General features: G+C 42.4%; 2 protein-coding genes across 2 annotated transcripts in view; both read left to right on the top strand.

The window, feature by feature from the left end:
* sntb1 (syntrophin, basic 1) overlaps window positions 1-25,141 on the top strand; it is a 400,503-nt gene that overhangs the window by 242,241 nt on the left and 133,121 nt on the right. The window lies entirely within an intron of this gene.
* Window positions 1,574-24,295, top strand: has2 (hyaluronan synthase 2). The gene is made up of 4 exons (XM_080427034.1): window positions 1,574-1,936; window positions 17,285-17,911; window positions 21,906-22,007; window positions 22,185-24,295. Exons 2-4 carry the CDS (start codon window positions 17,285-17,287, stop codon window positions 23,112-23,114), a joined length of 1,659 nt encoding a protein of 552 aa, XP_080283160.1. The 5' UTR covers window positions 1,574-1,936; the 3' UTR covers window positions 23,115-24,295.

Consider the following 25,141-nt stretch of genomic DNA (forward strand, 5'->3'; position numbering starts at 1 on the left):
CACAGCTCTTGTAACACCTATCTGTGTTGCATCCTCATGAGGATGCAACACAGATAGGTGTTACAAGAGCTGTTAGGTACCATACTGGAATAATCCTGGAGGGGGGGGGACTCCAGAAACCAGTGGGCTAATAAGCCCTCTTCATGTAATCAAGAGACAAATCCTGGAGCTGTGCAGTTCTGAATAACTTTGAGTAACCTACAGTGGACAGTACGCATGGTGACTTTATGGAGGTGAAAACATATATTTGGTTCAGCCCATTTCGTTGTGAGAACTCACAAACTATGGGAGTCCATGGTCATAGACACAGTGTAAGTTCTGAATCTGGTGGGATTTCCCTTTTAGCAGTCTCTACATAGATATAACACTGCTGGTACAGCAGAGCCTTAGCACTGTTATATATTATATGGCGCTACCTGCTGGTCAAATGTCGGAAGTGCGCCAAAATGAATGAATGAATGAAATAACTAACATTCCATCATCACCAAAGCCAACACGGCAATACCTAGGCCTATTTCTTGTGCTGAAGATTTGGCCGTTTGTTTTCGCTTCGTTTATATTAAATTGGCTGTTGTGTTATTTAAATAACCGATATAGGCGAGGCAAGCCATCTATCTATAGGCTACATTAAACTGAGAATAGGTAGCCCCGTAGTTTGTTCGGACGTTGCAGGATCGCATCAAAATAAAACCTAAAAGAAAAAGAAGAAAAAAAGAAGATTTAAAAGCCAGCGTATACGTGTGAATGTATTTGCTTCGGGATAATTAACGACCAGACACGGTCATGATGCCCCTTAATTGAATGAGGGGACGAGGAGTTCGCCTCCCTCTCCTTCTCCTCCATCTGTACCCAATAAGTTTGAATGAATAAGTGTGTGTGTGTGTGTGTGTGTGTGTGTGTGTGTGTGTGTGTGTGTGTGTGTGTGTGTGTGTGTGTGTGTGTGTGTGTGTGTGTGTGTGTGTGTGTGTGTGTGTGTGTGTGTGTGTGTGTGTGTGTCCTCTCCTCTGTCACTCTCTCTCCTTCCCTCCTCCTCAAGAAGGAGCGTGGTTTTGGGTGTTTGCTCCTCCTCATCCTCAGCCCCAAACCTTCCCCCCTTATTAAAACAAGTCGCCAATCTGTTGCAGGCCGGTAAAGGGGCTTGGAAGCCGCAGGAAGCATAAACGAGGCAGCAACACACCGCCGTCTGGAAGGAATTAGACATCAGCTACAACACAGACAAGAAGAGAGAGTTTTGGGCACTCCAGTGCGCTCTGTGTTGTAGCCTAACCTGGATGGATGGATGCTGCTGGGGGAACTTGAATTGCCTGCCTACACGCCCCTTCAAACTTAAAAAAAGAAAAAGAAAAAGAAAAGTGAAGTGACTACTGGATATAATAGTTAATTTGTCATTTTCTTTTTTTATTATTTTAATAAATGACACGGCCAAAGTTGAGTGAACCGGTGTTTGTTGTATAGATTTTTTTCCCCGTCATATAGGCTACTTTTTTTTCCTTCTTTCAATATATGTATGAAACTGCCAAAGCCTGGGACATCTTTTTTTTTTAATTAATGCAATTTTTTTACATGTTTTTCTGTACGCATGGTGCCAGAGCTGACTGACAAGATGCGTGTGTGCAAACATCTAACATGCATGCGTTGCATAGTTAACGTGTGCAAACAGACAAGTTAAAAGAAGGAGCACATGAAACACAGCTTTTTTTTTTAAAGTTGTCAACCATTCAACCACTTGTGGGAACGTGCACAAACTTTTTATTTTTATTCCACATGAGGATCATCACTTGGAGAGGATTCATGAGACTCATAAAGGTGTCTTCTGAAACTTTGTCGAGAAGTTTTCTCCATGCAAGCCGAGCGCTGTAAGAGACGCAGGAGGAGGTGACTGACTGACCGCATCCCTGGTCAAGGACGGACCGAGCGGACCACAGCTGTTTCAAAGGTAGAACACACCACTATAGTCTCACACTTTGACATGATGATGACAAACATGACACCAGTTCATTCACTACAATCAATTCAGCAAGGTTGCTGTGTGGAGGGGAGGTAATTAAAGTGCTAAGATTTCACATATAAGTCTTAAGAGTTTAGAATAAATGCACCCGATGGAATCTCCCTAAAATGTTTAACTATTTGATTTGAAAATGCATGTTTTTTCTTTGACTCTATGGCTTCTCTCCAATGAAAGAAAAAAAAAACGTTTAGCCTTTTTTTAAACATTTATTTCTTAAGTCCTGCTGTCCTTTTTTCACGGTGTTCAATATTCAAAGGCTGAGTGATATTTAGCCCCATTTGGAACCTCTCCCTCCGCTCTCCGATGAGGTCCCACTGTGTCGGGTGCCAGCAGATTGCGACACCGGCGAACGGTGGCCAATATTGTTGATTCTTACCCTTTTCCGCACATCGTATCCAAAAAGTAAAGGTCCTCCCCCTGCTCTCAGATGTTTACAATTGTAGCGGCCAAGACATTTTTACCGACGGGTTAAAACAAGCGTTTAAATCGCTTTTTTAGTCAGTCTGTGGCATGTTTTCCCAATGCAACCTTAACGGGAGCAGTACAGCGCATGCGGACGGGGGTTGACTGGCCACAGGCTGACTAAAAAAAGCAATTTCAATGCTTGTTTCAACCCGTCGGTAAAAATGTCTTGACCGCAAAAAAATTAAACAACTGAGAGTAGGGCAGACGAACTTTACTTTGTTGATACGATGTGCAGAAAAAGGTAACAATCTACAATATTGGGCCATTTTTGCCGGTGTCGCACTCTGCCGGCACCCGAAGCAGTGGAACCTCATCTTGGAGCTATACAGCGGAGGGAGAGGTTCCAAATGGGGCTTTAAGTGATGCTGAAAATGTGGACGCACGCCAAGTGTCAGTCTTCATTTGGCGCTGCGCTTTGGAGAAATGTGAACTTACCCAGCAAGTTTTCTCTACACTTTCTAAACTTAAAAGCTAAAGAAAAAGATTAGTCTATGCATACATATTGACTCTGACAACTAGGTAAGCTACCTTTACCCACTGTCTGCTTGAGAGTAGTAGCCTAGACTTCATTCAAACAGAGCTATGGCTGATTTGGTGCAATCATGTGTGTTAAGGGAAAAATCTGGATGACATCCGCTCTAATTTGTGGTGTACTACAATACTGCACTGAAATGATGTTGCATCCGATCCACTTTTCTCTGTCTTTCATTATCCCCATTAGATTAAACGTTAGTACTGCACATGGCATACGTCATTCGCGGGGATAAGTTTGAACCAATGGAAAGGCTGCATTTCGACATTTGGGGCTTGCTGTAATTTGATGCCTACTGTACAAACTGAGCATGCCAGTCATATTGCTGTATGGCTTATATTGTTATATTGTGGCTTATATTTTCATCTGATGTTAATGCACAAAGAGGTGAGAGGCTGTCTGCAACCCCCCCCCCCCCCCGCCCCTCTCTCTCACACGCACGCACGCACACGCACACACACACACACACACACACACACACACACACACACACACACACACACACACACACACACACACACACACACACACACACACATGCACGCATGCCCGCACACACACACTTTCTCTTCCTGTGTGTGTCTTCTATGCTGTCTGTCCTAGTGTGATATGACACACAATTCCTACACTTTCCATATTTATTTATGAATATGAATGCGGCCCATTCAAGCACAGGGTCAGCCATTCATAAAATGCCTACATGTGGATGGTCCTTAGATGACCCCTACGCCATGAAAACTAACAGCTGTGTATCCCACTCTGTTAACCACTTAATGGACCTGAGTTGAACTGCACTCTTTCCCCCCCTCGATTTACACCAAATCTCGTTGCTGGAAATTTGCCTATTTTTGGCTAATGTTCCCCTCAGAATAGTGATGCATGGGGTTTAAGTGGTTAACATGCCCTCTCTCTCTCCTTCCGCCTTCTGTACTGTGTGAACACTCAATTTGAGTTTGTTCTGCTGGCTCAGCACATGAGAACAACCCACACAAGGAATGGCCATCTGTGAGTTGGATGTCTAGGCATTTCAGACACATATCTATCTATCCTACCCCTGCTATCTACTTCCTACTGTCTTGGAAACTCTTCAGCATTATCGTCGCTGTCGGGCGGAAACCTCCTATCTCCATATTCAAAATCTTTTGTGTTTTTTCGTAAATTAATTTCCTACTTGATCATACTACAGCGTCACACAAAAGCATCAAAAGTAGCAGATCCACAAGCTCGAAACGTAGCGCGAAGCGAGGCGTTTTGAGCTTGTAGTTCTGCTACTTTTGCTATTTTTGAATTTGAATCGTGAAAAGTAACAGATTTGTACATATGAGGTTTCCACCCGACAGAGACGATATACGTACACTCACACGGTTTACACTGTATGTATTCATTCTCATATTATTCACTGTTGATAGTCTGTATACATACCGTATATCCATCCATATTCATTCATACATTCACTGTTGATAGACTGTGCATTTAGACATATGTATTGATAGACAGTAGGCCTACTGTCCATATATGTTAACGCATTCATTCAGCTACCCAGTGGATAGTGTCAGAATCTAAAGAAGTCAATATTTTATTTTATTCTTTACTTTTATTTATTATGTATTCTTACCATCTTGGTTTGGTTACAGACTCTTACTCTTACCTCTCCTGTGTTTCACTCTTATTGCTGTTGCAATGATTCCATTGCAATGATCATTTGGGAGTGCACCTGATGCAGATGAAGTCCAGGTCTGGGGATTCAAACCCATGACCACTCACCCAGGTCACTAGCCTTCCTTAATTGTATTAACCTTTTTGTGAAGGAGTATTAATAGGACTTAGTTTGTCTTGAACTCACTTTATTGTCACTTAGATGCACTGTTTAGGTACATGTGAAAAACTTACACTCGGAGCAAAGAAAGTGCATATAGTGCAGAGTACAAGAGTTATTGCACTTTTCACTGTCATTCATTGCCATCGAGACCAAGAGACACTTTTCTTATACTTAAAGGCTTTTTGAATGCAGCCCTGCTGCTCAACACCCAAAATAATTATTGGGAAAAAAACATATTCTGCTAAGTTAGAACTGATAGAATATGCAAGTAGCCTACCACCACAGTGGCTATACCACCCTGCAGCAGCTCCCATCTCTAGCCGGTAGAAGTATCATGTACACTTACAAACATACACCACATGTAGCTTACTGTGCATAGCCAGCACACATGTGTAGTCCTTCTGTCTATGTACACACCGACTAGCCCAGACACAAACTAATACAGACAGTGTCTCTAATCTCAGCCCTGTAGGGAGTTCCTCTACTGGGCAAGGCTCGGTATACTGCTCAGTGCTTGATGAGGAAAGCATTCCAATCCATGGCTGGCCCCTATTAGTGTGATATTTAGTACTGTACGCTAACAGTATGGTGAGCAGACTGTCCGTTTTCTGTAGACAACTTGCCTAAACATTTACATTTTCAGTAGCCTGATTTTGAAAAACACCCAGACCTTCCAATGATAAACATGTGTTTTTTAACATCAAGCTAATTACTAACAAGCTAATTACTAACACATCACAAGATAGAAAGTTTATGTTGGCACAGATGACATGTGCAGTAGTACTGTGCAGTCTTACAGGATACAAGCACACTAAACTTCGCATACTCACCCTAATCATTATCACCGCATGGCTCTTCCACTGAGCGCAAAAGGCACTACACAGTAAACTCCTCATTTTTTCGATTTGTAACTCTGAGACTTTACAGATGTATCAAAATTGACCAATAAGAGTCAATTTGGGTACATCCATAGAGTATCAGGGCTAAATGAACACTGAGGATTTTTACTGTGTATTCAGAGGAAGCCATTCCATGACTGGTGCCTATTAGGGCTTACACTGGGTCTCACGTGCCATTACTCCTCGCAGCGAGGGTCCATGCTAGCTCTAATGTGAAGTCCTTGGGGGCATGCATGGGAACTACGCAAGCAACTAGGTCAGAGAAGACAAGTCCCACATGTTGCTTTGCAGCCTGTGTATGGCACATTGGTAACCATTGAAAGTAACCACTGCAACACACCCTGAATCTATTAATCCCACAGGGTTGTCAAATTTCATTCTTGATGATGCATGGGCATGACAGCATGGCAGCTGTAAAAAAGTGGCACGTCTAGCTGTGCCACAGAACTATGTAAGTGAGGTTTTGAGTTCCCACCCTTACAGGTCAATTTTTACATTCCAGAATTCACTGTTTCTTTAGCCACATGTCCCTAGTCTGGGGTGAACATTTTGTGAAAACAGCCGAGCTTGTAGATTGGCTATTTTTGGTGAAGAGATTTTGTGTAGAGGGAAAAAAGGAGGGGACCAAGTAGACCCCTGGGGGACCCCGGTCAACATCTTATATAGGGTTTAAGTCATACTGTCTTTGCATGGTTTGATGACTGTATATAAATGATACGAGAGAATGTACATTTTTATGTGTCTTGTACACCGTTGCAGCTTTTACAAGATCTTGGCTACTGTAATACTTTAATGTCCCCTCAGGGATGAATGAAGTGAATCTGTAATGTGTCACTGGTTCTATGGCATAACTCTATGGCGTAACTCCAGGAACTAAGAAAGAAACCAACTTCTTGTAACCAAGGAACAAAAACAATTAGAATGAAGTTGTATGTAATGCATTTCAATCATGCTAATGGTAATGGTACACATTAATTACACTGTCTTCCATTTCTTCCTGAATGTTTGCTTGGACCACACATACTACAGCTTATCTCTCTGGTTTAAGTATCTGTGATAATAGCTGGCACTATGAATAGCATGTATTATCTATATGTGGAGCGGAAGAGAGCTAAATAAGAAGGTGTGACATGAATGGATGAGAGAAAGATCGTGAGAGAGAGAGAGAGAGAGAGAGAGAGAGAGAGAGAGAGAGAGAGAGAGAGAGAGAGAGAGAGAGAGAGAGAGAGAGAGAGAGAGAGAGAGAGAGAGAGAGAGACTTGAATGATAAAGTAAGTATTTGGCACAGTTCAAATGGTCTAATGACTAAAACATGGACAAAACCAGACACAAATGTCTTTTTCCTGTTTAGAAAGCACACCGATATCTGCTCTATGCTGTTAAAGATCACAAATCTGATTTGTGGTCGTCATGACATGTACTGTACACACAGTCCCATGCAAAGACTGATGTGCAGAAAGATATAAAAAAGTGAGAGTGTACCATAGAGAGGTTTGGTGTGACTGGGCCAGTGGAACATCTTACAGCATGCCATAGAAGCTCAACTCCAGTACATCAGCTCAATGAGTTGAGCCAAGCTCATTGCTATGCCGTCTCTCTGCCTTTCTGTTGTGTATCTCCATCTCTCTCTCTCTCTCTCTCTCTCTCTCTCTCTCTCTCTCTCTCTCTCTCTCTCTCTCTCTCTCTCTCTCTCTCTCTCTCTCTCTCTCTATATCTCTCTCTCTCTCTCTCTCTCTCTCTCTCTCTCTCTCTCTCTCTCTCTCTCTCACACACATTTTTCCTTCTGAACTTAGTGTTTCTCTCCCACCCTCTCTTTCACCCTTAGCCTCTCTCTCCGTCTCTCTCTAGCCCTGCTGCTGCATCCCTCTATACTCATTCACAAAAGGAAGAGTGATAGATCAGAAGACAGGAGCATGGAGATACAAAGAGAGAGAGAGAGAGAGAGAGAGAGAGAGGGGGGGGGGGGGCAGTGTGTCAGAACACCAAACACACCAGCAATGACATCACACCAGTGTCATCATACCGTACCAAGCAGTGTGATGTCATATTCCACAGCGTTTGGGCTCAATTTGTATCCATTGATCTGGTTAAGAAAGTGGTATGTTTCTACAGAATCCTAACATTTTCACAAGTTTACAAATGAAATTGGCTATAGGTCCTACCTTTAACAGATCCTGTGAATAAAGTGATTTGGCCTCACTACCCTGCTACACAGTTAAACCCTCAGTGTTAATTTATCCATTTGTAACTGAGAGTGTACAAATATAACCAAGTTGACCCTTTGGTTACATTTATATACACCCTTTAGGTCCTTACACACCGGGGCGAATTCTTCATGCGAATAAATACGTTTTTTTTAAAAACCTTATAAAGTCAATGCAAGCGTCCACATCAGTTTCGCGAAGCGAAAAAGCGTCTTTTAATTATTCGGAACGAGTCCGAATTTTGCGTATATTCGCAAATTCGCCGGTGTGTAAGGACCTTAAAGATGGAGTGTCATGATATTTTTCAACCCTAAAACCTGATCATAAGGTATTATTATTATGTAAGGATTTTTTTCAACAAAAAGAAAGTGTACAGTAAGTGTTAAAATGTTGTTTTTATGTAGACACACCCACCAGTTCATTAAGTATACCTGGTTCTCACCTTAGCACCTCCTCCACCACCTTAGCACCACCCACCTGTCCTAGTCCCTCCTCCTCCTCATGCCCACACCTGTTGTGTTATGATAATGAGGGGGAGGGTATGGCTTTGTGATGTCACTAAAGCGCTGTTTCTCTATTGGCACGTTTGACCCTCAAGGTTTCAGCCTCCAGGAAGAAACTCCAAATAGTCAGAGAAGACATAAAACACCATAAAAACACCACCGGGGGGCTTAATGAAGTTCTATCAACCTCATAGACACATGAAAAACAGAAAAAGTGCAAAAACATGGCACCACCTCTTTAAGAATTAAATTAACACTGAGGATGTTACTGTGTATAACACTGTAGGCTACCTCTGTCAGTGTGTAACAGACACACACTCAAAACTCTTGTAAGCTGTGTCACTATCAGTATTTTTTCTCCTTTGCAACTAAAAGACAAATGAGGAGAATTATCCCAGACACGAGAGGAGTAAAACATACATTTTACACCTTCATCTTGCCTTTGCCAATCACTGAAACAACAATGAAAAATTAAACACATAGTGTACAAATCAATGTCTTAAACGGCACTGAAGCCAGTGCGAGTGCCCTTGTCACACCTGATTCCAATAACACAAGGAAGAGGAGGAAATGGATTTAAGAGGGGCATGCTGGTGGGGAAAAAAAGGAAGAAAGAAAGAGGATGTTAAAATCAGGCCCTTGTAACATTGAAACTTTGTGTCTTTGCCAGTCACATTTCTGCCCACCTGATTCCAATCATGTAGTAAGAAGTGCATTGTAGCACAGTGTAGTGTGTGGTGTGTGTCGTGATACTGTTTAGTTCTGGTTCTTGTAATACCAATGCCCCCACAACAAGAGCATGCCTCCACCACATGGTGTGTGCGTGTGTGTGTGTGGGGGGGGGGGGGAAGGTTTACAAGGAGGAGGAGAAAGAGGTGGAGAAAGAGAAGGAGGAGCAAAGGGCAAAGGGGAGAGGGACAAAGCTAATGACATGGCACCAAATGAATGATCAAGGATCATTCATTTGGATCTCTTTCTCCACGTCTTTCTCCTCCTCCTCCTCATTGTAACCCCCCCCCACCATGTGGTGGAGGCATGCTCTTGTTGTGGGGCCATTGGCATTACAAGAACCTTCTATGATATTGTACTTGGGGGGTGGGAAACGCCACCCTGGGGTTAATTGCGTATGACGTCAAAGCAAAATGGCCACTTGCCATGGTCAGTTCAGACTAATTGAATCTGATTTCCCAGCTCATCGTATTCCCACAAACAGTATATGTATAACAGAATAAAACGAATCAAATTGTATATGTTTCAGTGTAACGTGATACATATCAGCAGAGAGCAGATGAAGCAAGTCAGCTTCAGCTGAGACAGTCCAGTACATGTCGAGTACGAGTCAATGATAGAAGCCAACTCCCATGTCTCACAGCCTGTGTTGTAGCAACGTTGTGAGCCAGGAGTTTCCTGCCTTCTGCTACGACTGTCATGAGGCTGTCTCCAAATGTAATGCTTTTTAAATGCATCCTGCCCAGCCCAGCCCAGTTCAGCCTGCACACACACACACACACACACACACACACACACACACACACACACACACACACACACACACACACACACACACACACACACACACACACACACACACACACACACACACACACACACACACACACACACACACACACACACACACACACACACACACTTTCAGAAGTGCATGCTCACTCTGTACATGGCCTTCCCTGAATTCAACCTTGACTGTGCTGTCTGTCTACTAGTCTTTCTGTCAATATGTCTACCAGGCCTATTTGTTCAGGATTCTATCCGGCTGTCTCTTTAGCCTGTCTACTCATCTTTTATTACATCTATCCACCCACCAATACATCCATCAATCAGCCTGAATTATTGTCTGCTTTTCTCTCTGAGTGCTGTACAAAGCCTAGACAAGAATTACACAGCATTGATTGGCAATAAATCAATGGGCATAAAAGGGACCTGGACTGACAGATACAGAGATCTCCATATATGGCCACAAAAGGGACGCAGTTAGACACTATGACATACAGTATGTCAGACAGATTGGTCGTATCGGTGGTGCGACGTAGGTTTGAGGACCGCATAGCGTACCGCCCGTGTGCATGCGTGTGTGTGTGTGTGTTTGTGTATAAATAATGGAGGTAAAATAATCACGATAAAATAATCACGATTAACAGCAGTGTGTTAATGCAAACGTCTAGCATTTAACAAAATAACAAATCTACAATCACGACATGTTGTGAGCTTGCAGATCAGCTATTTTTGCTAATTTTTCACTGACACGGTCATACAACAAATTGTCAAATCAAATCAAAGTTTATTTATATAGCACATAACATGACACGGTCAACCAAAGTGCTGTACAGGTAAAAAACACACAACAAAGAGCAAACAATGCAATATAAACAGACAATAGCATACAATAAAAGTGGCTATCGACTGGGCCGCTTTGATGCCTTTGGGCAAATTATTCCAGAGCCTGGGGGCAGCTACCGCAAAGGCCCGGTCACCCCTGTTTTTTTCCGTGGGTGCTGGCGGCACCTCCAGCAGCAGCTGGTCGGCCCGACCTCAAGGCGCTAGGTGGAGAGTGGTCGGAAACTAGATCAGCAAGGGACGGGGGGTGAAATAGATTATTCAATCTGATAAGTCCTCCTTAAACCACAAAGATTTGAAGCTTTTATTGTTGTTTTATTAATGACATCATATGGATCCCCCAAATCTTAATGTTGATCAGTGCACAACCCTCCACCCTATACAGTCTTTAGAACACATTTTATGAACCACGTTTCTCCATATACTGCTGTTCTCATAAATATCCTCACCATTACATCATACGAGCCACAGGTGGGAGCTGCCTCCTTCCTTAGTGCTACAGCAATGATTTGTGAACATTAATCTCAATACATCTATAGCCAGTGGTGCTCCACTACATCTCAGAGGCATATATTGTACTTTTTACTCAACTAACATTGACAGCGTTAGTTGCTAGTTATTTTGTAGATTTAGATTATTAATGCAAAACATACATTAACCAATTAATAGCAGATCTGCAAGCTTGTGGGTATGCTATTTTTTGAAAAACCCTGAAAATTTGGCAAGATTTTAGTGCTTTTACTTTGGTACTACTTAAGTATATTTTGATGCCAGTACTTTTGTACTTTTACTCAAGTAAGCGTTTGAATACAGGCATTTTCATATTGTGGCACAGATACTTTTACTTACGTAAAAAACAAAATGGAGTACTCTTCCACCACTGTCTATAGGCAAGGAAATGCTGAGTCAGTCAGTTTAGGACTAGAACATGAAGAACATGTTCTGCTGCTCCCCTCTGTCCTTCATGGTCCCACATCACATTTCCTGGCAGGTGTGCAGCATGCCTCAAAGACACACATGCACGCAACGCACACAAAATCTGTCGAGCCTTGTTATATTTCATGCTCCATCACAGACCATGGAACTTCTCCCTGTTGAGCTAGATTCCACCCTCCTGTTCTCCTATATGTCAGTCACACCCTCCCCATCTCCCTGCAGTATACAGACACACACACACACACACGAGCACACACACACACACACACACACACACACACACACACGTGCATGCACGCACTCACGCACATATGTCACCATGAGTACAGTGCACATGTGAGCTGAAGACACGTACAGGCTGAGTAAATGCACACACACTCAATGCTTACACACCAAGATTGAACACACACGTACTGGAGGCACACACGAGCAGGCATATACACACAAACACATGGCCAGTCTCAAGCAGCAGGCGGGCTTAATGGCATTCACATTTACCCAGACAAGCAACATAAATATCAGACAGGCCTGGGGCTGTTACATAGCATTAAGTTAAACCTACTGCACATGTGACGATGGGCTACAATTTATAACATTGTTAAATTATAGCATCTTGTGGATAAGGGATGAGTTTGTTACATTTGGGTCTTCAACCATGCCAGGAGCTCTGTAATGTTTAATTGGGAGGCATCTTTTCATGTATTTACCCATTCATCTTTGCATTACTTGACTGTCATTTACTGCAATGTTATCTCAGAGAGGATTGTTTGATAGATATCCTCCATAGAGAGATTGTTCGACCAACCACATCCTTCATTTATCCATGCCATGTCAAATAGAGAGATTTAGAGGAAGTTACCATCACTAAGATAAGGTCATGTCAGGGCAATGTTCGTTCATTCATTCATTTCATTCATTTCTAAAATCACCCAACCATTATTTGCTTTCTACAACAGGGAATATCTGTCTGAGAAATTATTTCATGATGCAGTATACTATTAAAGCATCATCAATCCACCAATCCATTCATTCATCCATCTATTAATTAATTAATTCATCCATCATCCATCCATCCATCCATCCATCCATCCATCTGTAAATCCATCATTTAACATGGCTGTAATCTTATCTCAAAGACAGAGCCAAGTGGGAGTTTCCCTCTAGAGAATATTGAATAACGTCAGAGTTAGACTGCTAAAGAAATTCAACAGCCCAACACAAGGTCACCATACACACACACACACACACACACACACACACACACACACACACACACACACACACACACACACACACACACACACACACGTGTGCAGTGCACAGGAGACAACGATAGGGTGACATCATCCACGTGTTAATGACATAGATAAAGCCATGGACGCACACACACACACACACGCACACGCACACGCACACGCACACACACACACACACACACACACACACACACACACACACACACAGGCATACAGTATGCACACAGGCATATGCACACACATATACATGTATGCAAAGAAGACCCATAGACACATGGACTGAAACTCTGTGCCAAAGTGACATCATCCACACGTGCCGAAGAAACCCTCGTCACAAATACTCCCTTGATTAGAGGCTCTATTTCTCTGAAGCTAGACTCTACATTTCAAAAAGCACAAAGATGTAATAAATTGTCACTCATTGTCCTTTCACCAATGTTTGCCACACCTATAGAGTTGATATCATTGTAAAGATTGTGTATTTCTATTGGTCTGAAAACTATTTTAATAATCTAAACTTTGAAGTGTCTTGTGCAGTTGCAGAGATGCATAATATTTCACTGGCTTCCTTTTTACACAAACAAATCCTGTGTTAATTTCATTCTGAAGAGCATCCACTTAGTTCAATTTGGACACTCTATGGAGTTAAATGAACACTAAGGATTTTACTGTGTAGCAGAGAGGTTTACACCTATGAAATCTCCTTCCACAGATTGACTTTTAGTTGCTACAGAAATGAACAAAGCATTACAGTACACACACCTTAGGCTGTTCATTTATTGGGCAATGTTATGAGTGATATTGTTTTTTTTCCTGCTACATCACGTGTCTGTGTTTTTAACAAACTGGGTTCAGTCTGAGTTGATGGCAGGGTTTCATTATTGTGAGCTCGCTCGCTTGCTCACGCCACACACACACACACACACACACACACACACACACACACACACACACACACACACACACACACACACACACACACACACACACACACACACACACACGCACACACACACACAGAGGCTAATGTGTTAACGAGTACACTGTGCCGCAATCATTCCTCATTGTTTTTTTGGTACAAACTCAGGGGTGTCAGGGGGTTTTATATGTTGATGTATTTTAGCGTGTGTGTGTGTGTGTGTGTGTGTGTGTGTGTGTGTGTGTGTGTGTGTGTGTGTGTGTGTGTAACATGTGTCAAGGGTCTCGTAAACGAGCGTCTGACGTTAAGAGGTCCACCACGTGCCAGCAGAGGCCTGCTACATTAGTTGTGGCCTTCTCATCCAATGATCAAATGAACAAGGCATTATGTCTGTGCCAAGGAGGGTGTGTGTGTGTGTGTGTGTGTGTGTGTGTGTGTGTGTGTGTGTGTGTGTGTGTGTGTGTGTGTGTGTGTGTGTGTGTGTGTGTGTCTCCTCTGTTTCTATCCCTCTCTTTCTGTCTCTTACCTCTTTTACTGAGCCTCTGTCGCTCCTCTCTGCTTCAGAAAAACAGTCTCACTGTCTCATTTTGTCTCCCTTGGTTTCTTTTTCCTCATTCCTCCCTGATTTTCGTCCTCTAAAGTCTAATTCACACTCCATCACACAAAGCTTGACAATTAGCTATTAGCTATTACGACGGAGTGCAACGGAGAATAAACTAGACTATGTGTATGTTTTATTTTTTCATCATTGCCTCTCTTCTTTCACTCTCCCCCTTTTCATTCTTGTTTAGCTCCCTCACTCTCTGTCTGTCTGTGTTTAGGTGTGGTGTGGAGAGCTCCTGCCAGAGAGAATGTTCATCTCATAGTACTATTCTCTTGACAACCCTATTGTTCGTCACAACTGTGACGGGTGGCCGACGCACCCACTCACACATTACCACCGAATGTGATCAACTACAATAACAATAACAAGTAACAATAACATTGTGAATCTGGGCTATCAGTGCCTGTACATCATCATTCACAAAACACTGTTCAAAGTGTCTGGGTATTGATTAAGTACTGTTCTAGGAAATGTTGTGTCCTGGTGGCTCAGGCAAAGGTGAAATCATCCTGCCACGGGTTCAGCTCCTGCCCATAACCTACAGTACAGTATATGTACAGTCCGCACACGCATGCACGTGCATCATAGGTGCACAAGGTATGTTGTGAAATTGGCATGTTGACACGTTTAATATAAAACCCACCTCTTCAGGAAACACTACCCTTCCTCTTCGCCTTGCCTGCTTGTTGTTAACTAGTTGTACGAACTCTTGTTTTATTATTGTATTGTTTTATTGGATCTTGTTTAGTCGATACACTTATTTGTTTTAGCTCTTGCTCATTTGATTTTGCTATTTGTCGCTAGGTATACTCTTAGTTGCTTGTTTTAGCAGAAAATGCACTTAGGACTTCTGGTGATTAGTAGTTTCGTTCCCTACCTATGTTGAATGCACTTATTGTAAGTCGCTTTGGATAAAAGCGTCTGCTAAATGACTGTAATGTAATGTAATGTCATAGGTGTCGCTGTCTCTCTCTCTCTGTCTGTGTGTGATGAGGTCGGTGCGCTTGCACACATGCACTTGCGGTGTCATAGGTGCCGCAGTCTCACTGTGCGTCTCTCTCTGCCTCAGTGGTGTCGGACTATGCACAGTCTCTTTCTAGTAGTACAGTAGATCCCAAAGGCGGATGGGCAATTTGTGCCCGATTGGCTAGTTCCACTTCATAGCTGAGATTATGAATTCACAAAAATAAAAGAGTTGCCGTTGAAGGACTGCAAAAGATATTCAGGGGTTTGAATTCCTTGGGCTACTGGCAGCGTGCACAAGATCTCTGATGCTGATCGATGTATTCGTTTACGAGATTAGCCGTGGACTCACAAACACGCGAGCACTCACTCACTCACTCACTCACTCACTCACTCACTCACTCACTCACTCACTCACTCACTCAACGCACACACACACACACACACACACACACACACACACACACACACACACACACACACACACACACACACACACACACACACACACACACACACACACACCGGAGCAAAAACTAAATATTTGACCTGGTGGAGATAAAAATGCTCTTTGCTGTACAGGTACAGTAGCTCAGTGAGTCACAAACAATGCTGTGACATGAAAGGGTTAGCATCCATTTCACAACCTTTCACATAATTCTCTCCATCTCTCTCTTGCCACACACACACACACACACACACCCACCCACCCACCCACCCACCCACCCACACACACACACACACACACACACACACACACACACACACACACACACACACACACACACACACACACACACACACACACACACACACACACAGAGTATATGGTATGATGAAAGAAATATATGTATATTCCTGAATTCCAGTCTGGGACTCCCAAATGTAGGAGGGGAGACAGCCACGCGCAACATCTTAAGATCTAAAAGCTCTTGTCTTCTTCTTCCCACGGAGATATAAACAGATGACATCACAGGGTGGTCCGCACTGTGTTGAGCCGAGTTGAGCCTGCACTGAGTGGGTTTGCTCTGGTCTGCCAAACAGATGGCGGTAGCAGCATTACAAAGGAGAAATAGAGCACAACAACTAGACCATAAGATTTTGTTTACCTGGGACTTTGTGCATTAAACATCTGTATAAGCTGTTGAGTCACAAAATGAGTCACAAGAGGGGGGGGGTCTCTCATGGTTACTTGAGTAATAATAACAACTCTTCATGGACCAGCTAGTCCAGCAGGGTGAGGTTATTATATAAGGGTGGTGGTCTGAAAAATGTTGGAGTTTTAGAGGAGTGGAGGTTTGTCTCATGAGTTTTCTCACAACACCTGGATCTTGGACTTTTTGGCTGGGCTAAAAGTTTGGCTGGGCCAGTTTGCCTCTAAATTAGGTCAAGACATCTTGTAATGTGCGACCACCCGCGTCAAAGAAAGTTGGAACAATCGGCTACTCACAACTGTCTGACATTTAGACTGGGGGATTTGGGGGACGGGAAGGAGGGAAGAAGAGAGAGAGAGAGAGGAGACATTACTGCATTTTGAACCTGAGTTTGTGCTTCTCACTACATTAGAATGACATTTCTAATGTTTTCAAAAAAGTATAATATATTTACTCTCCCCTTCCACTTTATCACCTCTCTATACATTTGTTTTGCTGCATTGCAAATAATCAAAATAAAGATTTTAATTTTTTCCAGATTAAAATTATAATCTGGGATTATTCATTCTCTATATTCCTCAAACCAGTTTCTTCTTCTATCGTGCCTAGATAAGATGTCAAAGGGTCCTAAACGTGAGCCTGTTTTCTTCTGATCTTTTGTCCCTAGATGAAATGCCAAAGAGGCCTCACCTACCTGCGGGTATTCGGCACCACCATGTTTGGCGTTTCCCTCCTGGTGGGCATCTCTACAGCCTACATAATGGGCTATCAGTTCTTCACCACTGCCCGCAACCACGTCTCCTTCGGCCTCTATGGCGCCATACTGGTCATCCACCTCATCATCCAGAGCCTCTTTGCCCTCTTAGAACACCGGAACATGAGGCGATCGTTGGAGACGCCGATCAAGTTGAACAAGTCGCTGGCATTGTGCATCGCATCGTATCAAGAAGACCCGGCCTACCTGAGGAAATGCCTGATGTCCGTGAAGAGGCTCTCGTACCCGGGTATCAAGGTGATAATGGTGATCGACGGCAACACGGACGATGACCTTTACATGATGGAAATATTCAAAGAGATCATGGGGTGGGACAAAGCAGCCACGTATGTGTGGAGGAGTAACTATCATTTCAAAGGACCCGAGGAGACGGATGAGAGCTATGCAGAGAGTCTTCAGCAGATCTCCAGGCTGGTGCTGAACAACAAGTGTGTCTGCATCATGCAGAAGTGGGGAGGAAAGAGAGAGGTCATGTATACAGCCTTCAAAGCACTGGGGAGGAGCGTGGATTATGTGCAGGTAAGACTAGATGGATGGATGGATGGATGGGTGGATGCATGGATGGATGGATGGTTTATTAGTGTCACTGACAACAATTGTAGTAGAAAGGAAATGGTGAAGGAAGGGAGAGAAGGAAAGAAATGAATGGAGAAACAGGTGGGAAATGCGGTAGGAGGGTTATATGAACAGATAGTCTACCTAGACAGCAGATGTGGGATGAGTAGACACTGGATGTTCACATCACAGTTTGGATGCACTGTAAACATGTGCAGGGACATGAAAACATCTGAGCAATGATGGAGGGCGCACATGGAAGACAGACTATAAGGCAGGGAAGGAGGCTATATGCAGGTAACGCTGGGGAGTGAGAGTGGAGAGAGTGGGGGATGGAGGTAGTACGACGAAGGGAGAGAGGGATGAAGGGATGGCTGGGGGGAGGGAACGAGGGCTGTGCCAAACCAAATATGGGGTCTACAAAGAGTCTTTTGTGTCTGGTTAAGATGGATGGTGGCTGTGTGCATCGTGTAGTGTGGTGTAGCATGAACAAGGGCAGGGCAGGGTAGCCGATGACTAAATGTAACAGCAGATCTGTTACATCATCTACATCACTGTGATTCAAAGTCTGGCTCAGCACACAAAACTGGGTCACGGAAAGAAAAAGAAAATCCCCAGGTTATTTTGAGTACATTAGTGCCTTCACACATGTGTAGTCTTATAATATACTACACAACTGAAGCTACTGGATATTTTATATTCTATACGATAACCTTTTCAAGGTGTTGCAAATAATACAATTTAATTTGTAAGAAATACTTCCCAGATACATTTGAGTTTAAGATGGATGGTGGTTGTGTGTACGCAGTGTAATGTTGCGTGAAATAGCGGGAGGGGCAGCAGACAGCCAGACATAGTAAGAGAAGACCTTTTTCCACAGACCTGAGAGTCACATCTAATACACATATAACCTACTGTTTTAAACACACAGCAACTGGAGTTCAGTTCAGTTTGAGGCACAGAGAGAGAACATAACGAGGAAATATTGCAACATTTAGTTGGAATGCTGACATAGCATGGGCAGCTGCAGCACATATAAAATCAAGAACACAATAGCAGTAGTGTTTATTCAAAAAGACAAACAAAAGCACACAATAAGGAAAAGGGGGCTTTAATGAGAAACTTAAATTGCAGCTGTTCTTGACATTCTGAATACCTCCCTTGACATTAGCTGCCACTTTAGCGTGCCTTGCTTAGGAGCACCTCAGTGGTAGTTATTGAGGGAGGAGGAAAAACTCCTACACCTCTCTTGATAAGATTTTACTGCCCGGCCTCATTCAAACCAGCACCCTTTGGGTCAGAGGTTTGTTTAGGGTAATACAACTCCATTCAGTTAATCGGGAAAGAAGATAAATACATTATACAAAGAAACTCTGACTGTGTAATGCCCAACCTGGGGTCTACTTAAATCTTATTATTTCATATCCAGGTCAGTTCTTTGGCAAGTCTTCAGTGACTATTCTTTCTCTACGGTTGTTGGTTTCAAGCCTGTAATTTGCTTTGACTTCCCCTGGCATGCTTATAGAATGTAATACAGCTTTGGAAATAGGGTGTTGCACAACTCCATATGCCCATTGGATCTGCCTGGATTTAATTTTTGCCCTAAGCAAACGCACCCATAGTGCCGATTGCATTTTGTTTACAAAACCAATGCTTTTGATTAGACATAAAGCTTTATCATTGTCCAGCAGAAGCTTGTCAATGTCAGACAGCACAGGGCACAAAATCTAACCCCACAAAAAGATGGTACAGCAGTGTTGCATAATGCACACCATTGTTTTATGTTGGTTTAACAGCCTCAGACATTTTATTGCATCCACATTTTTGTGACAAGTAGGCCCCATGCTAGGGTAGTCCTTGGTTAACCTCTTTTCTGAAATGAAGGACAAAGCCTCTCAGAAACAATTTTCCCATGAACAGATAAACATCTATTTAAATTAGAGGTTCACAAGGTTCTACTACACCTAGATGCTTTAGCCATGCACATACTGCACATCAGATTTTTAGCACTTATTTTCAGTGCAAATTGTTGCTGAATATAATCATTTAAATTCCTAAATTCCTACAGTGTAATCCATTAAAAGTTACACAAAGGGTATTATAACCCACTACCTTTGACCTTTTGACCAGACAAAAGTTCACGCCTCCCGCCTTCTCCGCTCCCCAGTTACTGCCTGCACAGAGTACAAAACCCTGATGTTGGCCTACAAAGCAACCAAAGGTATGGCATCCCCATATAAAGCCTGATCAGCCAGATCAGCAAACACAGGGAAGCTGCCTGAACCTTCCCTAAAACATCCGGGACAACGCTCCACACGTCACAGACTTTTCTCCTAATTCTTGCTCACAAACTGTGGAACAAACTCCCCATTGCAGTTAGAACTTCAGACTCACTCCCAATTTTCCGCCGTAATCTGAAGACTCACCTCTTCACTCCACCTTAGCCCGTAGCACTTGACCTAGCCCTGGCGACCATGCAGTCTTATACAGGATACATTTGATGTATGTGTTTGCCTTGCTTACTGTAAGTCGCTCTGGATAAAGAGCGTCTGCTAAATACCTAAATTGTAAATTGTAGGACAGATAAAATTGGTGTGAAATCAACCTTATTAACTCAATGGTGCTTTATTAGTCTTAATCCAATAGAAACTTGAGTAGTTTGTGAGGATAAAAAGATCCTTCTTTGCCATGACGCTATCAAACACCTGCAACAGGCTACAGGCTGCCAGAGCCCACTTATTTAGACATACTTCAAAACAATTCTGCCATTTATGGACTGAGTGAAAGGGGGAAACACAGACAGCGAGAGAGAGACAAATGGCCATGTGCCACTCAAATGCTTGCCAAAAGTGAGTGTTGGTGATTATATCCAAAGTAATAGTGGGTGGTGATTACTTGGGTGTGAAGAATTCTGCTATTCATTGCAATAGATTATGTGCTGGCAACATATTTTGCTTGATTCAGACCAGTACAAGATAAATTCAATGTAGTTTTTCCCACAGAAATGTAGCCTCAATACACTGAAGAAAAAGATACATTTTCTAGATTAACTGCACCATTTCATTTAACTATCACACAATAGAGAGGGGGAGATACAAACAGCAAACCATGTGTATTCTCATGAGCCACAAGTCTTCACTTAGGCCTTAATGACATCACCTGTGTAGGTGATGTCATTAAGGAGTAAGTGAAGACTTCACTCCCAATTTAGGCATGAAGGATCTTCTTTTAAGACTATAAACACATAAGACCGTTATAGGCAAAACATGTGATCTTACACTCATCATTAGCAACAGAAATTTCATATAGAAGATTGTAGTGAAAAATAAGCTTTAGATTCTTTATTAATTTGAATGAATGACTACCAGATTCCCTCTAAAGCAAATGGAATGTCATAATTCAAATTAACCACTGCCTTCATACAAATAGCCAATGCAGTGAGGTGTTTCAGGTAATTCACCAATACCAACACTCCAATCAAACATAACTGAGCTTCCTAATCTGCCACAAGTCACAGAGAGCGGCTTTATGTGTAATGAGATACAGGTCCCAAATCAAAGGCTAAGTGGTGTTGTTGGCGAGGGCATGGGAATGTTTGAGGATTTTCACAGTGTTGTGTCCGCCAGGTGTGAATTCTAAGGTATCTGTCTCCAAGTTGAGAAGTAAGTAGGAACTAGCGTGACTTGAGCACAGCCAGTGTAGTTCTTCAAGCATTACATGATGGAATATATTTCAAATGCAGAGAACTTCTGTAGAGTAGAGGGCTTCATCATAACTGAGAGCGATTGAGAGAAATGAATGAACGATAAAGGTTTCCAAAATACTATATGTGACTGTCATACTAAATGTATCAAACATGGTTAGTGTTCAGTAGATACTGTAACTGTCATACAATACAGTGGAACAAAGCTTGTAAACCCTGCATTCAAGTACTGAGCATTTTGTGCATTTCATTTAGGTGTGTGACTCTGACACCATGTTGGATCCTGCATCATCGGTGGAGATGGTTAAGGTTCTAGAAGAAGACCCAATGGTGGGGGGCGTGGGAGGCGATGTACAGGTATAAATTCAAGATCACATTATCTCCTCTACCATTTGATAACTGAGTATTTTATTTAATGTCTTTAGTCTTAAATGTATGCCATCAGAAAGTTTTATTTAACAGCGTTTCAGCCATGCTTCATCATTAATCATCTTTTGAAATCCTTCTCTGTATAATCTCTCCTGTTCTATCTAGATCCTGAATAAGTATGAGTCATGGATCTCCTTCTTGAGCAGTGTGCGGTACTGGATGGCCTTCAACATAGAGCGAGCCTGCCAGTCTTACTTTGGCTGCGTCCAGTGCATCAGTGGACCCTTAGGAATGTACCGAAACTCCCTCCTGCACGAGTTTGTGGAGGACTGGTACCACCAGACCTTCATGGGTTCTCACTGCAGTTTCGGGGATGACCGCCACCTCACAAACAGGGTTCTCAGCCTCGGGTACGCAACCAAATACACAGCGCGGTCGAAATGTCTCACTGAGACGCCCATCACGTACCTGCGCTGGCTCAACCAGCAGACTCGATGGAGTAAGTCCTACTTCAGAGAGTGGCTCTACAACTCGATGTGGTTCCACAAGCATCATCTGTGGATGACCTACGAGGCTGTGATCACAGGGTTCTTCCCGTTTTTCCTCATTGCCACTGCAATACAGCTGTTCTACCAAGGAAGGCTCTGGAATATCCTCTTGTTCCTACTCATTGTCCAAGCAGTAGCACTGATCAAGGCCGCATTTGCTAGCTGCCTACGAGGCAACATTGTCATGGTGTTCATGTCGTTCTACTCCGTCCTGTACATGTCGAGTCTGTTGCCGGCTAAAATGTTTGCTATAGCGACAATCAATAAATCCGGATGGGGGACTTCGGGGAGGAAAACCGTTGTGGTGAACTTCATCGGCCTTATTCCCATATCGGTTTGGTTCACCATCCTCTTCATTGGTATTATTTATACCACAATCCAAGAGACCAGAAAACCTTTTCCTGATTCAGAGAAAATAGTTCTGATCATAGGGGCGATTGTGTACGCCAGTTATTGGGTCATGCTTCTGACGTTGTACGCGGTGCTGATAAATAAATGCGGGAAGAGGAAGAAGGATGCTCACTATGACATGGTGCTGGATGTATGATGCAAAAACAGCACTCGTCTCTTTCCAAGAAACCTTCTGCTAATGGGCTGCTCTCACTCACACCATGTGACGTCCCCAACAAGTAAATTAAACTGAATAAGAGGGACACAATGGCTACCACAAAATGTATTTGGAAGCTGTGACTTAAAAGTAGAAGCAAACAATACCATCCTCAAAATTGTCATTCCCTTATGGATGCTTTTGTACATGTCTTCTATATGAAATTTAAAATCACGAGGATTGGGGTAAAAAGATTACAGGCTATGCACCAGTATTTCCCCTAGTAATAATGTGAGTGGTATACAGTACATGGATACTTTAGAGTCTTTGAAGGTTGCTAGTAAAACAGGTCTGAGTGATTATTTAGTATTTTTAACAGTCTGTCATGGGTTTAGTCATGTCAACTTTTAAAAGTGTGTATATTTCCACTGTCAGATGACTGTAAACTGGTAAGAATGAATACCATTGCAAGAACAGGCATCAAGAGACACTGGTAACATCAGTTACCAGAAAGGTTTACTGTGCAATTGCCACATTTATCAATTGAATTGGTGGCTTAGGCCTTAGGGCACCCTGACAAAAGGACACCCCACCCAGTCAACAAGAAGTTAAGGTGCATTTCTTTAATGTCACATGGTCTAAACACCCAACCAACATTTTCTGGGCAAAAAGCATTGCCTTATACCGTATTCAGTGTTCTTAAAAATGCTTTGGAAGTGGTGCAAAGAACACTTAGAAGGGGAAAAGGGTGAGGAAAAGGGGAGCTGCTCTTTCTCTCTCTCAATGTTTACAAAGTGAATAATCTCAAACTGATCACTGATTGGTAGATAGGCTCTCCACGGGATCAGGTGACCAGAGGTGAAGTCATGTGACCAGAAGAGAGACAGTGTATCATTGCTGCTGTGACTGTTTTGTTTCTACAGAAACAAAGACCATGTTTTTCTTTTTTATACTATGAGTGTATGTGTCAGAAATTTTGTAACACTATTTTGATTTTAATGTATTTCTTTCTGCCAACATGAATGATACCACCAAGTGGACATCATGGGCTTGTTCCAACCCAAAAAGTGTTTGTCTCTCCATATGCCCTTGCTCTTATTCAATCTCTGGTAATCCAGATAATGTCATCTCTTTGGACAGTATCACCTCAGCTCAGTCTGGTATAAGATCAAGTTGAATGTTTTTTACAGAAAACTTTAAGAAGAGGAGAAATATGAAGGGAGAAGATGGTTATCCTCAAAGAGGATACAATAGCAGAATTTGATAAATATACATTTCCATAGATATTTATCCATACACATGCAGTAACTTTATTAGGGATAGTGAAAGGGACAAGAGCACTTGGAAGAGAATTACATTTGGAATGGAACAAGTACTACAGACTGACATGAATTTAAATTCTATGCACTTTTATGTCTCTCTCCCATGGTGCCGCATGATGCTTGACGCATAGTAATCGAGATGATATACCTCAGTGGTTATGTTTGCATTGCATCGAGGTGACAGGATGCTGTCCGAAGGCAGGCACATTCTGAAGGTCTCAAGTAATTTATGATCTTTTTGTGATAAATAAAAAAATATATAAAAGTGTCCTTTTTTTATACATAGTTTAAGTCAACGCTGGATTTCTCTGCCTTGTTGGCCCTTTGCTGTAGCCGTTGACAACTTATTGTATTTTGATGCATTTTTTATAGACATTTTTATTCTATTTTTGCTTAGCCACCAAAGATTCTCTATTTTCTTTTCTTTTTTATATGAAAACATTGAAAATGTGTGCTTTCGACTGTTCTGACAATGACGTATATATCTGACCAAACAATGTGAAATTACGAGCTGGGGTTTTTGTCTGCAGTGATAACAACAAAAATGCAATTTCTAGGGATAAGTTATTGATTTAAAAAAGGGTGATGAACCTGTGTTTTTTTTGTACTTTGATAGAAAACCAGCATATTTATATAGGCTAAGACCTTTCTGTGATTTAGAGATTTATGTCCTTGGATAATATAAAATAATATGTTGGTATACAT

Source organism: Gymnoscopelus braueri (genome assembly GCF_963280865.1).
Source record: "Gymnoscopelus braueri genome assembly, chromosome: 4".
NCBI classification, from domain to species: Eukaryota; Metazoa; Chordata; class Actinopteri; order Myctophiformes; family Myctophidae; genus Gymnoscopelus; species Gymnoscopelus braueri.